Source organism: Ananas comosus, linkage group 18 (genome assembly GCF_001540865.1).
Source record: "Ananas comosus cultivar F153 linkage group 18, ASM154086v1, whole genome shotgun sequence".
NCBI classification, from domain to species: Eukaryota; Viridiplantae; Streptophyta; class Magnoliopsida; order Poales; family Bromeliaceae; genus Ananas; species Ananas comosus.
Window position 1 is genome coordinate 4,082,702 of NC_033638.1, and position 17,371 is coordinate 4,100,072.

The following is a 17,371-nucleotide window of genomic DNA, read 5'->3' on the forward strand; positions in this document are numbered from 1 at the left end:
ACAATTTGCTAAAATTCAGTGTGTTACACGAACGAACTAGAAATATACCTTTGCATAAAACTTATCAAAGAAAAATAATTTCTGACTGAGGATATATATTAAATTTTGTGACCTTTTGATCGTAAGATAAATGATGTGAAAAAATTATAAAATTTGATTTCTAGAAGTTTTAAATGCTCTAGATAACGTTTAACGATATGGATCGTTGATTCAGAAGCTCTATCATCGAAAACGACTTATAAGTACGAGGGCGATCGTATATAGTAGCTGGACTCTCTCTCTCTCTCTCTCTCTCTCTCTCTCTCTCTCTCTCTTTCTATATATATATATATATATATATATATAATTGAGCTTCTATANAATAGTACCAACCCCTTGGTACTATTAAGTTTTCGGCCGTTGGATAAAAGGATGTGCGGTTAGGATGATAGTGGTCCCCGGTTAAATTGATAGTGGTCCTCTAGGGTTGAGTGGGTGGTTGGTTTAATAGTATAATCTAACGGGTGGAAATGATCAAATGATAGATTTAACGGTAGAAAATTCAATAGTACCAAGGGCTTGGTACTATTGATAGTATAGTAGCCGGACTATATATATATATATATATATATATAGTTAGGCTCCTGCACTTTCGAAAGCATGGAGGCCTCCGTTTTTGTAAGTTATTTTTGATGATAGGACATCCGATTCGATAATCGGCTCCGTCAGATATGATCCACGATATTAGAACTAGTTTGAAGTCAAATTTTATAATTTTTTTTATTTCATTTGCCTAATGAATGAGTAACCTCAAAATGAACGGCTGAAAATAAAAATTTCATAAAAATAGTAATAAATGTTCAAATTTCAAATCGGAAGTGTTGATTTTGCTCTTGATGTTAAGTAAAATTTGCTATTAAAATTTTATATAATTTGGATTCTTGTATACCATTGAACTTACAAACGTGCCACATCAGTCATTAAAATAGTCAGTTTTGAGACCCATTGATTATTTGGTAAATGATGTTGAAAAATTACAAAATTTAGTTTCTAAATTATTCTAATAGAGTAAATCATATTTAACTAAGCCAATCGTCGAATTAGATGTCTCATCATCAAAACCAACTTATAAGTATGGAGGCCTTCATGCTTTGGAAAGCGCCAGAGACGTACTGTAACGCCCCCAATAGTCCCACATCGGATGGGATACTGATTCCGATAAATTTATATGAGGCCTACACGCTAGTAATAATAACTGAGCTTAAGCATTTTGGGCGGGTGGTTTGGACCCAACGAGTTATTGTTGCTACCAGGTCGGGTCGTTACAATTGATTGGAATCAGTATCCCATCCGATGTGGGACTATTAGGAGCGTTACACGTACTCTCTCTCTCTCTCTCTCTCTCTCTCTCTCCTTCTCGGTCTACTACTAAATAGCTACCTATATAGTACGGTGATATCTATACTTATATATATAATGCGAGGGCTGCTGTGCTCTCAGAAGCAACGGAGGCCTCCGGGTGCACTGAGCCCGTTTTCGACTGATGGGAGTTTTCGAGATTGAGACTGGCTCCGTTTAAACTTGACTCATATTTGAAGTTTCTAGAAAACTTTTAATTTTTTGTGATTTTCGATACATTTACTAGCAATCGATAAGGGATTCAAATCAATATATTTAAACGGCTGAAAATAAAAATTCCTTACGTTAAAAAGTGGTGGATGATAGCAGTAAAATTTTCGATCGAGAAATCATTGATCTTGTGTGTAGATAGTATACAAGGAATTTTGTATCAAGAATTTCAGTCTGATTTGAATACTCTCTACACGTAACTTGAAACGACATTATAACCAACATTTACAAAGAGTTATGGATTCTTGAATCTTTCGATCACTAGAGTAAATGATATAAAACAGAATCGCAAAAATTATTTTTCTAGGAACTTTAAATGTGCCTAGATCAAAGTCTAACGGAGGGCCGATCGTCGATTCGAAACAGTTCTCTCATCGAGAAACACTCAGGAGGCACGGAGGGCTCCGTGTCATGATTTATTTTCTTGGGTGTTTGAAAACAGAGATGAATGTTTATTTTTTATTCTTTCCTTTGGTGGTAATTTGATCACTAAGCTTCTGCGTAGATTTTGAAATTTTATGTTCAAGTGAGGGCCATAGCGTATTTTGTGGGTGCATTTTTTTCTTTGGAGAGACTGCAATAATCGCATTATCATTTCAAACAACCGATGCGTGGATAACGCGATGTGGCAATCGAATGTAGGCTATGTAATCATCCCTTGGTATTATTTTTCTGGAATTATATTGACCAGTGTCATCTCTATAATTTTTTTTTTGCCTTCTTAAAAATACTTGGCTGTTGAACTTACTTATCAAGCTCTTTTTTTCAATTATAAATATTATTGCAAAATAGAGGATATGATTGAAAGTGAAAATTTAAAAGGGTGTAATCAATGCAATGAAACTAGGTTTAGTAAACCTACATTGAACCTCGAACGATGAAATTCTAATTAAGTTGTCTTCTCTCTTATTTCAAATAATAATTTGAATTCTAAATTTTGCTTAAGAGTCAATAATTTCATGGCTGTGATATTAATTTTTTTTTTTTTTTTTGAGAAAAAGATAGCACGCTACCCGCTTAAATCATTGGAACAATAAATTAAGCTACATGGTGACATCATTTGTTAGTTATGTTAGTTAAGGTGCATATCTTTCCTAACATATCCTCAAAAATAGCAACATATATATATATTTTATGGTCCCATATCATGCAACAGCTTCAATCCCAAGGAGAAATATAATCAAATCCAATGGGGCCCCACTCCATCATTAATTACTCACATTAAAACAGATGCCACTTTTCAATTAAAAGGTAGGTTTTTTGAATTTTTCTTTTTAAGAAAGAGAAATCCACATGTCCAATTTTGCTAGGAGCTGATCGGATAATTCAAAATCGTTTAAATCCAGCTAGTGAACCAACTATTTCTAACGCAAGTGATAAATAATTTGGTGGTCGGTCCTCGAGATTTCAAATTCGATCGATATCTAATTATTTTTTATTTTCATCTAAGTTTATTTTTTAAAAAAAATAAACAAAGCAGATAGCATTCTACTTTTCTCTTAAAAAAAAAAAAAAAAAATCCAGCTAGTGGATAGTGACTAAGCTTGGTAAACCTGTCAGTTAATAACAAATCATCTTTACTAGTATTACCGTCACTTATTTTACCCTCAAGGTCTATTTATTTTAGTGTATATTCCAGCTATCTCATTAATATATATTAGTCTTTATAAATAGAGTATAGCTACTATACTTATACTTTCAAAAGTATAGAAAGGTGGTGCTTCCAATTTTTTGATTCTTGGATTAGTTTTTTTGACTATTTCTAATATTTAGAATAATATTACTATCCTAAGGGGAACCACTCAATCCTAAAAGGGACCAATATCATCCGGATCTTATAATTCTTGATCCAAGAGCCAAAAAGTTGGAAGCACCAACTTTTTTATAATTCTAAAATCATAATAGCTCTATACTTATAACTAAAGGGATTATAGTAAATTTATGATATATCTAAGTTAATTTTTTTTTAAAAAAAAATCAAACATATATAAGAATAATATAATATTTCGACGTATTCTACGAGACGAAAGAACTAGAAATATACCTTTGCATGCTGAGGATATATATTAAATTTTGTGGACCAAACACACCTAAAAGGAAACAGTTAGATGGCAGGGGGAGAGAAATCACTTGGAGCCACATTTGAGAGACCAAGAAGTAGATGAAATTAATGCATGGATATTGAACGCACACATCATGGAGATAACAAAAGATCACGAGAGTTGAGAGAGAGAGAGAGAGAGAGAGAGAGAGAGAGAGAGAGAGAGAGGTGTGGAGGCAAAATGCATGTGAAGGGATCTTGGATTCATGTGGGGAGGCACACCCTACACTCCATTCATATTGACCCTCCAGTTGCTGAGCAAACGCTAAAGCTAAGCGTAGCCTAAATCCCAATTGCCATATAATGCCAAGTANAAAAATCGCAAAAATTATTTTCTAGGAACTTTAAATGTGCTAGATCAAGTCTAACGGAGCCGATCGTCGATTCGAAAATTCTATCATCGAAAACGACTCAGGAGCACGGAGAGGCCTCCGTGCTATGATTTATTTTCTTGGGTTTTGAAAACAGAGATGAATTTTTATTTTTTATTTTTCCTTTTGTGTAATTTGATCACTAAGCTTCTGCTACATTTAAATTTTTATTTCAAGTAGGCCAATAGCTTTTTGTGGGTCATTTTTTTCTTTGGAAAATGAATATCGCATCATCCATTTCAAAACCGATGCGATAGCGATGTGGCAATCGAATTAGCTATGTATCATGCCCTTGTAATTATTTTTCTGGATTAATTATGACCATGTCATCATTATATTGCCTCTTAAAAATAACTTGGCTGTTGAATTACTTATCAAGCTCTTTTTTCAATTATAAATATTATTGCAAAATTAAGGGATATGATTAAAGTAAAAATTTAAAAGCGAGTGTATCAATTGCAATAAACTAAGGTTTAGTAAACCTACATTGAACTCGACGATAAATTTAATTAATTGATCTTTCTCTTATTTCAAATAATAATTTAATTTAAGTTTTGCTTAAGATGTCATAATTTCATGGTGATATTATTTTTTTTTTTTTTTTTCCGCTGAAAATAAAATCTATAAAAAGTGGTGATATAGCACTAAAATTTCGATCAGAAATATTGATCTTGTTGTAAATAGTGACAAAGAATTCTAAATATGAAAATTTTATGCTGATTAATACTTCTACACCACGTTAAACTTGAAACGCAGATATCAACGCATGAAAATTATGATTTTGAATCTTTCGAGATCCACTGATAATGATATAAAAAAATTGTAAAAATTATTGCTAGAAACTTAAGCGTCCGTGCTCCAAAGCCGTTTTCGATGATGGAGCTTCCGAATCGACGATCGGCTCCATTAGACTTAATCTAGCCTATTTGGACTATCTAGAAAATAAATTTTGTGATTTTTCGATATCATTTACCTAGCGATCGAAAGAGTTCAAAATCAATAATTTTTAATAGTTAATGTATATTGTTTGCAAGTTTAACAGTGTAGAACTATTCAAATTAGAAAAAAATTTGATAGAAAATTCTTTATACTATTTGCAGCAAGATTAATATCTCTGATCGAAAATTTTAATGCTATATTATAACTTTTTGTAAGATTTTTATTTTCAGCTGTTGATTTTAAACCCTTTCGATCGCTAGGTAATTAAATGATATCGAAAAATCATAAAATTTATTTTCTAAATACTTTAAATACACTAGATCAAATCTAACGGAGCTAATTGGAAAGTTTTATCATCGAAACGGCTTAGGAGCACGAAGGCCTCCGTACGCTTAATAGCACACAAGACCTTCTCTCTCTCTCTCTCTCTCTCTCTCTCTCTCTCTCTCTCTCTCTCTCTATATATATATATATTATATATAGAGAGAGAGAGAGAGAGAGAGCTAGTCTCCTATACTATCTATAGTACCGGAGCTCCGGTACTATAGTCCCCTTTTCGATATTAGGGTGTTCAAATCAACGATCCACACCGTTAAAACTGATCTAGCGTATTTAAAGTTTTTAGAAATATAATTTTATACTTTTTCGACAAAATTTACTTTATGATTAAACCATTTCAAAATTGTCAATTTTCAAAGGCTATTATGGCGAGTTTGGAGTTTAACGGTGTAGAAGAATCTAAATTTCTTCAAATTTTGATAGAAAATACTTTAAACTATCTAGATTAAGGTTAACATTCTTGATCTTGGATTTAAAAGTCCTATACTTAAATTTTAAAGATTATTCAATTTCCACCGTCCATTTTGACATAATTTATTTACTAAGTAAACGATGTCGAAAAAAACTAAAATTTTATTTCTAAAAACTTCATATACCCTAGATCACATTTAACAGTGTGGATCGTTAATTTGAACACCCTAAGATCGAAAATAAAACTATAGTACCAAAGCTTCGGTATTATAGATAGTACTAATTATATATATATATATATGTGTGTGTGTGTATGTATGTATGTATGTATATGCACATGCATATATGAATATATACAACAATAACAACTCTCTCACTCTCTTATCCCTACTTCCTTATATATATCCTAACTCATCTATTTCTACTTCTCTTGCAAGGGAGATGGAAGATAGCCTCTTTACTCCCCCACCTCCTTCATTGATGCACCAGTATCATGACAGCCACCACGACCGTGAGTACGCGAATCGCGACACCTACCGAGGATTGTTCGCCTCCAACTTGGTGCTTCTGATCGTACTGCCATTACTCGTGCTCGCCTCGCTCGCCGTCATCGCCTTCGTAGTCCTGCGAGTTTGTCGCAGGGGGAGTAAGCCTGAGAATATCAGCAGTAACAACATCAGCAGCTACAACAGCAGCTTCCGAAAGCCCAGTTTCGGCACGAACCCGCTGTCGAAGTGTGGCAGTGATCTGGACGCCAAAGTATTCATCAACAGCCCTGGTAAAATCCGGTATTCTTTGTTCCGTTGATTCATAATTTAAGCTTACTTGGCAATCCATGCACATAAATATTGATGATCTTTCTTTCTTTTATTTTTCCCCTTTTTCCTAAGATGTTGGTAGCTGTATATATGGTGGTAAGTTGGGGTTTACTGCGATGCAAGTTCGGAATAACAAGAGACTGGGGCAAGTGTTCACCTACAAGGAGCTTGAGGCGGCCACTGATGGGTTCAGTGAGAGCAATGTGATTGGTAATGGGGGGTTCGGCGTCGTGTTTCGAGGCCGGTTGAGCGACGGCACCGTCGCGGCCATCAAGAAGCTGCACAAGGAAGGGAAGCAAGGGGAGAGAGAGTTCCGGACAGAGGTAGTGACAGTACTAGTGTTCCTGATCACCAATTTTAGTTTTTTTTTTGAGAGATAGGTAGCACGCTACCCGCTTTGCTTATTTTATTTAGAAATAAACTTAGCTGGAAATATGAATCAACTAGGATTCGAACTTGGGTCTCGTGTACCAACCACCAAGCCCTTTGCCACTTGCTCCAGGGACGATTGGTTCACCAATTTTAGTTTTAGTTGGCAAAAATGTATGGAGATCCATCCATCAACTGCAGGCCATTTTGAAATTTTGAAATAGACCCCCTGCCCCCCTCAAATAAGTCTCTTTCAATTCAGATCTTCTAAACTTTTGATTATTATGATTTGAGTTATGATGCTATCAGTTGTTTAAATATAATAAACGAGATTTGCCGTTCGATCAGGCAAAATAGTGTTCAGAAAATATTAATTCTAATTTTAACGGAATCGTCATTAAATTTTAACAAAAATTTCCAATTTAATCAAAAGAAAAATAGTTGATGGGTCTATTTTCACAATGTACCATTGCTCCTATTAGTTTATATATTTCTTGGCTTTAGTGGGCACTTGTTTAGTCTCTCTGTTCTTGTGGAACAAATAATCACAATCAAACATGCGCACCAATTTTTTTAATTATGCTTTAGCCATAAAAAAAGTTGAGAGAATCAAAAACTAGGATATCAATTTTTTTCCCTTTTTTTTTTTTTTTTGTTTGTTTGTTTGTTTGTTTCACCTATTGTGTGAAAATTAATGAACTGCTATTTATCAGTTTCACATCCGACTATTTTCAGATGCTTACAAAACCAACCACCACTAATTGCTGTCACATGCACATCAATGTGTCACCAATCTTTCCTAAATTTTAGAATGCAAACAAGGTAGCATTTACTCTTTCCTCATAAGTGTGATAGCATGTAAATATATTAGAAAGTAATGTGAGGAAAAGAATCATATATGTTGATATCAAAAAGATTTATATATATTTTGTTCATCCATAATGCTTCAGTCTAACATTTTGTTTCTTTTGTTTTTGTTATAATGAATTGCAATCCAAAAAATGGGAATGATTTCTCTCGTTCTCGTGTAATTGTAGGTCGATCTTTTAAGCCGATTGAACTCTCATCACTTGGTAGGATTAGTAGGCTACTGCGCGGATCAAAACCACCGTCTGCTCGTGTTTGAGTTCATGAGCAACGGAAGCCTGCAACAACATCTGCACACCAGCTCAAAGGAGCAAAACTACCGACCGCTCGACTGGCGAACCAGGCTGCGAATAGCATTAGATTGCGCTCGAGGACTCGAATTCCTACATGAGCAAACGGCCCCCGCAGTTATCCATAGGGACTTCAAATGCAGTAATATCTTGTTAGACCATAACTACCGAGCCAAAATCTCCGATTTCGGTATGGCCAAGATTGGGTCAGATAAACTCAATGGCCAAGTCCTCACAAGGGTACTTGGGACTACCGGATATCTCGCGCCAGAGTAAGATCTGCGTACCGATCGATTGCTTCATCTTTTACACAAATATATATATGTTACCTTTTGATAAAGTATGGGGGGTGTGCGCGCGCGCGTGTATATAGGTATGCATCGACGGGGAGATTGACGACAAAGTCAGATGTTTATAGCTACGGAGTGGTGCTTCTCGAGCTGCTGACCGGTCGGTCACCGGTTGAGACAAGGCGGCCTCCAGGGGAACATGTTCTAGTCTCATGGGTTTGTAACTTTTACTTGCTCTATTTTCACTTGTGAATAAAAAAAACTATCAATAATTAAGTAAATCTCAAAACTATGGTAAACTTATAAATATCTTAGTTCATGAAAAGAATCTTACTTCTATGCTGTATCTGAGAATAATTTTATCTCAGCCTTGTTGTTGGTAAAGCAAGGTTTATTTTCTCGTCTAATAACCTTCATGTCGACTCACTAACCGCGATATATTAGGCCCTTCCGCGACTTACTAACCGTGGGAAAGTTGTGGAAATGGTGGATCCTACACTGAAAGGCCAATTCTCGACGAAAGATCTAATTCAGGTTTGTTAAAGGATTATTAGGTGCATTTCGATCCTACACTTTGTGATTAAGTTAAAGGATTATCGCGATAAGATTCGATGACATTTTTCGTCATTTGTTGCGATAGGTTGCGGCAATCGCTGCTGTGTGTGTGCAGTCAGAAGCTGACTACCGACCGCTTATGACCGATGTCGTCCAGTCTCTAATCCCTTTGGTTAAGAACAAGGGCGCATTTTCTTGCCCTACGACTCCTCCCAAGTTTCCGCAGAATATGTTAGAGCCATGAGGTATGCAAGAATTGCGCGAAAGAGTGTTGGAAAAAGTTTCTCGCAGATCGGAGTGCAGGAAACAGGAGTGGTTTTTATTCAGAGGAACAATCTATCTACTTCAATTTTTTTTTCTTTTTTCTTTTTTTCTTTTTTTCCCTGTGTAAAGCAACTTATCTTTGTAATATGCTATATGGGAGGGTGTTGTACATTGAATTGAATGGGCCCTAATATGATGACACCACATCATTTGTAGGAACAATAAATGTCAATTATGTTTGCTACTGGTAAAGTAAATGCCATGTGGTCAAGAAATGGGATAAATTTTCTTATTATCATTGTACATTTAATCTTCTTTAACATTAAACAGAAATTGGATCAGAACTCAGAAAGGTTCAGTCAGTGAATGAAATTCTCCAATCTCAGTGCTTTCTTTGGGTTGTTTGGAACATTTGAGTAACATGATTTTTCTTTCCCTTTCTTTGCCTTTCGGAACATTAATTAGTATGATTTCATACTATTTCATACTATTTTAACTGGTGGTATATTAAGAAAATTAAACATCTATACACTCTTGTTAATCCCTATAATTTTGTCCACATGGCGGGATTATCTTAACTATTGACTGTAGAGCACACCTCCTCTATTACTCATATCTTTTCCTTTAATCTGCCCTCTTTTAAAGATCATATCATTTTTCCTTCTGTTCTTTCAGTAGAAAAGAATTATCAGAGACTTTGTCGTTTGCAATTTCGTTTCTTCGGTTTCCTTGCTCCTCTTTTAAATTCCTCATAAAATGAAACTTGAAATCCCACTTCTTTTTTATATTGCAACGATTTCTCATCTCTTTTGAAATAATAAATTAGACTGAAATTCAATTCTGCTCAACATATATTCCAGATAGAAATGTTCAATTCTGATTGAATAGAATTAAATTCTTCTGAAGTGAAATCAATTATATTCCATGTATATTTTAACTCCAAGCAAGAGTACAAAGGGATCAAAAAGATTGTGACTTAACTTTTATATATATATATATATATATATAGAGAGAGAGAGAGAGAGAGAGAGAGAGAGTATGCGAGGCTACTATGCTTTTGGAAGTACGGAGCCTTTCAGGTCGTTTTCGATGTTGCGACTTTTGAATCGTCGATCGGCTCCGTTAAACTTGATCTAAAGTATTTGAAATACTTAGAAAATAAATTATGCGATTTTTCGATATTATTTGCCTAGTGAACAGGGACTCAAAATCAACGACTGAAAATAAAAATCTTACAAAACATAATAATATGACATTAAAATGTTAGATCAAAGANTGATGTCAAAAAATTATAAAATTTGGTTTCTAGATAGTTCCAATAGGGTAGATTATACCTAACGGAGCCGATCGTCAAATCGAATGTCCTATCATCGAAAACAACTTACAAACACGGAGGTCCTGGTACTTTCGAAAGTATAGTAGAGGCACTCTATATATATATATATATATATATATATATATATATAGAGTTGAGCTAGAATACTCTCAAAAGCACCAAGAGGTTGGTGCTTTTGAATTTTTAACCCTTGGATGGAGAGATGTGAGATTGAGATGATGGTGGTAGGTAGTGGTAGGTAGAATAGCATTTGATCCAAGGGTTATTAGTAATCTAGGAGTAGATCTAATGGCTAAAAACTTAATAGCACCAAGGGGATGATACTTCTAAAAATATTCTAGCTATATGTATATATACTTTGATCTTCTTAGTGCATACGAAAGGGGTTATAAAAAAAAATTTTAAAAAAAAAAAAGTACTTTTTAACTCAGCTAAAGATCCTTAATAATAAAGTGAATATTGTAGAAGAATTGTAACTTTGGATTTTTTGGGTGGAAGAAGCTCCAAGAACAGAATTATTACTATTCACAATATAATACAGCCTCGGTTAGTCTACAAAGGAAATAATCAAGAGACACAATGGTAATTTAGTTTCCTATTCTATAGCAGAGTTATAAGAAAATATGCTAATAGCTTCCTTTATGTTATAGCTCTAATTATAGACATCTATGCTGGTCTAATGAAGGAGAGCAAGTCTTGGAGTTAATTGATCCTGGAGAGTGATTGTCGCCTATACGCCCCCGCAAGATAGGTGTACCGTTGTGAACACCTATCTTGGAATGAAGAAGAGAAAATTGCTGTCGTGCGAGAGGTTTTGTTAGCACGTAAGCAAGTTGCTCATGAGTCGATACATGAGATACATTTAACGGTCCTATGCTTACTTTATCGCAAACGAAGTGGTAGCTAATAGCTATATATTTCATCTTGCAGTGAAAGACCGGATTAGCACATACATATGTTGCACCAATATTGTCACAGTAAATGGTCGGACTTTGGGATAGTGATACACCTAGCTCATGCAGAAGCGACTGAATCCAAGCCAACTCAAATGCCGTATCCGCAATGGCACGATATTCAGCCTTAGTAGAAGAGCGGGCGACAAATCATTGCTTTCATGAGCTCCATGAAATACGATTAGTGCCAAGGAATACAATGTACGCAGAGGTGGATGTACGATCATCTTTATCATCAGCCCAGTCAGCATTAGAGAAAGCGTGTAGTAGTAAATTAGAGTAGCACTTCAAGTGCAGTCCATAATTGATAGTGCCGTTGAGATATCGAAGAATTCGTTTGACTGCAATCCACTGAAGCGCCGACAGTTGATGCATGAATTGAGATAATTTGTTTACGGTAAAAGCTATGTCCGGCCTTGTGATAGAGAGATATTGAAGAGCACCAACAACTTTCCGATACTGAGTAGCATTTGTTGGAGGAAAGCCATCATGACGAGATAGCGAGCAACTAGTCAGCAATGGATTAACAACATCTTTCGCACCAAGCATTTTAGTTCCATCAAGGATATCACTTATGTATTTATGTTGCGTGAGAAATAAGTCCTGCATTGTTGGTATAACTTCAACCCCTAGGAAGTAATGAAGATCACCAAGATCATTAAGAGAAAACCTGCCAGAAAGAGCTTGGACAAAACTATGTAGAAATGATTTATCATTTTCTATAAGTATTAGGTCATCAACATTAAACTCTATACTAAAGTTGAAACCAAATGCCGTTTCTCCATCAAGCCACGTGGCCTTTTTTTTATATGGATTTTCTCTCTCTCCCTCATATGCTCTCCCTCCCTCACATGGACTCACATGGGTTATGTTAAATGGGCACGTACTATGCAAAATTTTGTTTCATGCACCTTCTGTATCATGTTAAACAATAATGATTTTAAAGGCAAGCGGCTATGTTAAAGGGGCATATACTATGGAACATTTTGTTCCATGCACTCTATATCATGTTAAACAATAATGATTTTAAAGACAAGCTCAATTAAAATTAACCAGAAAAACGTCATCTTAATTTTACAGTTCTAAACCTTTTCTTTGTCGCCGAAAGGTCTACCAACTAAAATCTTTATCAGATTGCTACTATTTTTCGCCCTCACTTTTGGAGTGTCAAAATGACACGAAGCGCTCGCCCCCGCCTGCGCCTCCGCGCTCGCAGCGTGGCGCGGGCAGGTGGGCGCGCGGGGCGGGGCGCCGCGTGGCATCGTATTTGATAATATATATTATATATTTAGTTATCTTACATAATATGAATATTATATATATCTGTATGTTTCGTGATAAATAAATATAATAAAAGTCATATTATTAGCTCTCAATGTTACGACCTCCCGCCGCAAAGCGCGGGTCATTACACTAGTATACAAGAAAGTAGGCCACTAGTATTCCATCATGTCGATAGATGAAAAGAGAACAATCAGATTTTGATTAAGTGAACCCATATTCAGTGAGAAAACTACTAAGTGCGTGATACCAAGCCTGAGGGGCATGTTTGAGACCATAAATTGCTTTCTTAAGTCGATAGACATGAGTAGGTGAGGAGCGATCAACAAATCCTGGCGATTGTTGCATATAAACAACTTCAGTGAGAGATCCATGTAAGAAGCCATTGTTCACATCCAGCTGATGAAGAGATCATCTTTGAGTTAAAGCAAGGCAAAGAATAGTTCGTATGATGGTAGTATGTTTAACGACCGGGCTAAACGTCTCATGATAGTCTGGTCCAGGTCTCTGATGGAAGCCTTTGGCGATGAGTCATGCTTTATAGCGTGCAACACTACAATTGGGATGCCTTTTGATACGAAATACCCATTTGCAACCAACAACATTGTAATGAGGTTGAGGAGCAACCAACTCCTAAGTGCCATTACGAAGAAAGGCAGTAAATTCTTCAGGCATAGCAGTTCGCAAGTTTGGATCTTGGATAGCTTGAGATACACAGTGTAACGACTTAGCCCACTAGCAATAATAACTCGTTGGGCCGGTTGGGCCCAAAATGTTTAAGCTCAGTTATTATTACTAGTATGGGATTATTGGAGTGTGACAAACTCTCCCCGTTAAGACCCTGACGTCCTCGTCAGTCCAATCACACACACAGCCCAAGATTACCAGGCAATGTGAGACTCGTCTCGCTAGTCTTGTCATCCAGACCCTGGCATAGTCGGTCGTCTTGTCATTCAGACTCCGACATAGCCTATCACCTTGTCTTTCAGACTCTGGCTCAGCCGAAACTTGTCATACATTTCCGATTGATGAACTAGCTCTGATACCAAATGTAACGACCCAGCCTACTAGCAATAATAATTCGTTGGGCCCAACCATTGGCCCAAAATACTTAAGCCTAGTTATTATTACTAGTGTCTAAGTCTCTTATATACCCAATCACAACCCCATTCATATCCGATGTAGAATTATTGGGGTGTGACACACAGGTTGGTTCCATAATAGTGGGAATAGGATGCTTCTATGTAGTATGGAGCTGTTTAGGCTTAAAAATATTATTTTGGGATCTAGTGGTCATAGGATGTGTGCGTTGGAAGGGGAAGTGACAACAATAGGTGCCGCAGTTTCAATCAATCAACAGCTTTGTGAGGTACATCCAAAATTGCAGGCAAGCTACTGTTACTTCCAAGTAATTAACTAGCGCCTCACTTTGGTACTGCTCCCTTTTTCTTGTTTCTTAAACTCAAATTCTATGTGATTAAATGAAACACCAGATGAGAACATACACACCTGGGATTGTGTTTGGAAATAAAGGAACAAGATACTACTATATAGCAACTTTTTATTTTCTCCTTTGCGTTATGTAGGAAAAAAACAAAACAAAACAAAACAAAACAAAACAAACAAACAAACACCACTCTGCATATTGCCGGGGCAAGTTGAAATCTAACTGATAATAGCAAGGATGGAGAAATCTGTCCACTGGTGCATTCAATCACTATAGAATTTTGAGTTTGGAAAAAGAATAAAATAAAGGAACGAAGGGGTACCAACCGTATTTTGAGCACTACAACTGCATTGATACATGAGCACTGCAACTACACTGAAACAGCAAGAGAGCACCATTGTGTTCTACTCTTCAATAGAGCGGAGGAAAAACAAAACATTAACTTTCTGGCCAGATTTCGTTGCACAGCTAACAAATGAAGCACGTCATTAGAAAGTGTTTTTCCAAGATATTTACTGTAACAAGTTTTCCTTAGAGAAGAAGCTAGCTTCGACTATCATAAATGCTAAATCTTTTGCAAACAACTTCACAATTGAACAATCCAAATTGATCTACAATACTAAGACAATATAATAAATTAAGAGTCAAATACTTGGGTGCCTCTAATCCAAACATCAAACCATCACAAATATGCAGAGTAGCACCGATAAATAAATAAATAAACAAATAACATATATATATAGATATATATATATATATATATATAGAGAGAGAGAGAGAGAGAGAGAGAGAGACTAATAACATCACACACTTGGTGCTACCAACTTTTCCACCATTAAATCTAATATCTTTCATCATTCCTACCCAGTAGATCAATATTGTTCCACCAACTACCATTAAACCCTAAGAGGATCACTATTATCCCAACCCCACAATCCTTCATCCAAGGACTACTAATTTAAAAGTTAAAAAGCCCAAATATTTCTAAAAGAATTTTAGCTCAATTCATATAGAACTAGTGTAGTAATCCGTGCGATGCGACGGACAAAAAATTAGAAAAAAATTAAAAATATTAATGATATATCTTTTCATAAATTTTTAAATAATTTATATTTGATTGATTATAAATTATTCAAACGTGTAGGGAATCTGTATGTATGAGTCAACCGTTTAAAAATAAATGAAGACATTACATGTTTGCTATATATACTTTATCATCGTATTTTATATCAATATTAATAATAAATTAATACAAATATCAGTTAATTTTTTTTCTAAAAAAAGTCCAGTCCTTAATGAGAATTTCTATAAAAACAAGAGAAAACTTCAAAAAACCCCCTATGGTTTCGCACGTTTTCATTTTAGTACCCTGTGGTTAAAAGTGTATAAAGTTAGTACCCCGTGGTTTTGCACTTTCTCACTTTAGTACCATGTGGTTTAAAGTGTATCAAGTTAGTACTCTGTGATTTTATTTTTGTATCAAGTTAGTACCCTATGGTTTTATTTTTGTATCAAGTTAGTATCGTGGTTTTATTTTTGTATCAAGTTAGTATTCTGTGATTTTTAAACCACAGGGGTACTAAAGTGAGAAAGTGCGAAACCACAGGGTACTAACTTCATACACTTTAAACCACAGGGTACTAAAGTGAGAAAGTGCAAAACCACAGGGTACTAATTTAATATACTTTAAACCACAGGGTACTAAAGTGAGAAAGAGTGAAACCACAAGGGGAATATTTGAAGTTTTCCCAGAAAACAAAGAGAAGAGAAAAAGAGCATAGATTTGACCGAGCTCGGCTCAAGCAAGAAAGAGGACACCGGTTCGGTTCAAGCAAGAAAGAGGACACCGGTTCAGTTCAAGCAAAGAAAAAAAAAATCTGGTTTGGTTCAAGCAACAAAAGAAGAGAACCTGAGCTAGTTCAAGGTGGAGCTCTTATTCAACAATTATTGGTTCAGTTCAGATAAATTAAAAGAGAAATCCGGTTCAAAGATAGAAATATATAGAGCAATTGGTTTGGCTCGACCCGGTTCAACATGACCCGGTTCAACATTATTGGTTCGGTTCAGATAATTAAAAAAGAAATCTAGTTCAAAGATGGAAATATATAGAATTATTGATTCGGTCTAATGAAGCAAGTTGATGCGGTTTGGTTCAAGCACAAATAGAGAAAAATTATATAATTATTTGGAGAACTTGAGCCGGTTCAAGGTCGCACCCAACAACCTAGTTTGGTTCAAACAAAGAAAGAGAAATTGGTAGAGCCCATATTTAATTTAATAAAGAAAGAGAATGATGCCATGTGGCAAAGTTTAAGAGAAATAATGTATAGGTAATTAGGCATAGATTAGGATATAATACTATCAGCTTTTGTGCTACCAAATAGTTTTCAATGTTGCAACTTCTAAATCAACGATCGACTCCGTTCACTTGATCTACACTATTGGAAGTATCTAAAAACAAAATTTCATGATTTTTCCAACATCATTTACCCTATTGAACAAGTACTCTAAAAATAATCGGCTGAAAATAAAAATTTCATAAAAATAATGATAAAAGACTTGAATTTCAGATAAGAGGTACTGATCTTAATCTAGATAGTGAAAAGAATTTTCTATCAAAATTTCATTGAATTTGCATTGTCCTATAGCATGAAACTAAACGCATAACATCTGCTGCTAAAATTGTCAATGTTGAGACTTCTGATCAGTAGTCAAATGATACCAAAAAATATAAAATTTGGTTTCTAAATACTTCTAATAGCATAAATCAAATCTATTGGACGCGATCATCGATTCAAAAACCGCACCACTAAAAACAACTCAGTGGCATGGAGGCCGCCGTGCTACCTATAGTATTCAACCCTCATTTTATATATATACATATATACATATACATATACATACACATACCCGCACCCGCACACGCGCGTGCGCGCGCGCACACACGAGCACGATCGTCTTCATACTAATAAGCCGTTTTCGAGGATAAAACTTCCGAATCGACGATCTATTCTGGTAAACATAATTTAAAGCATTTAAATATTTTAGAGACCGAATTTTTTAATATTTTTATATCATATACCTTGCAACCAAAAGGCCTCAAATTGACATTTTTAATGGCTATTAAGGGGC

General features: G+C 35.4%; 1 protein-coding gene across 1 annotated transcript; it reads left to right on the forward strand.

Moving 5' to 3' along the window:
• Window positions 6,132–9,525, forward strand: LOC109723669 (probable serine/threonine-protein kinase PBL7). Its single transcript, XM_020252101.1, has 6 exons — window positions 6,132–6,547; window positions 6,660–6,910; window positions 7,994–8,385; window positions 8,487–8,619; window positions 8,848–8,937; window positions 9,044–9,525. Exons 1-6 carry the CDS (start codon window positions 6,211–6,213, stop codon window positions 9,200–9,202), a joined length of 1,362 nt encoding a protein of 453 aa, XP_020107690.1. The 5' UTR covers window positions 6,132–6,210; the 3' UTR covers window positions 9,203–9,525.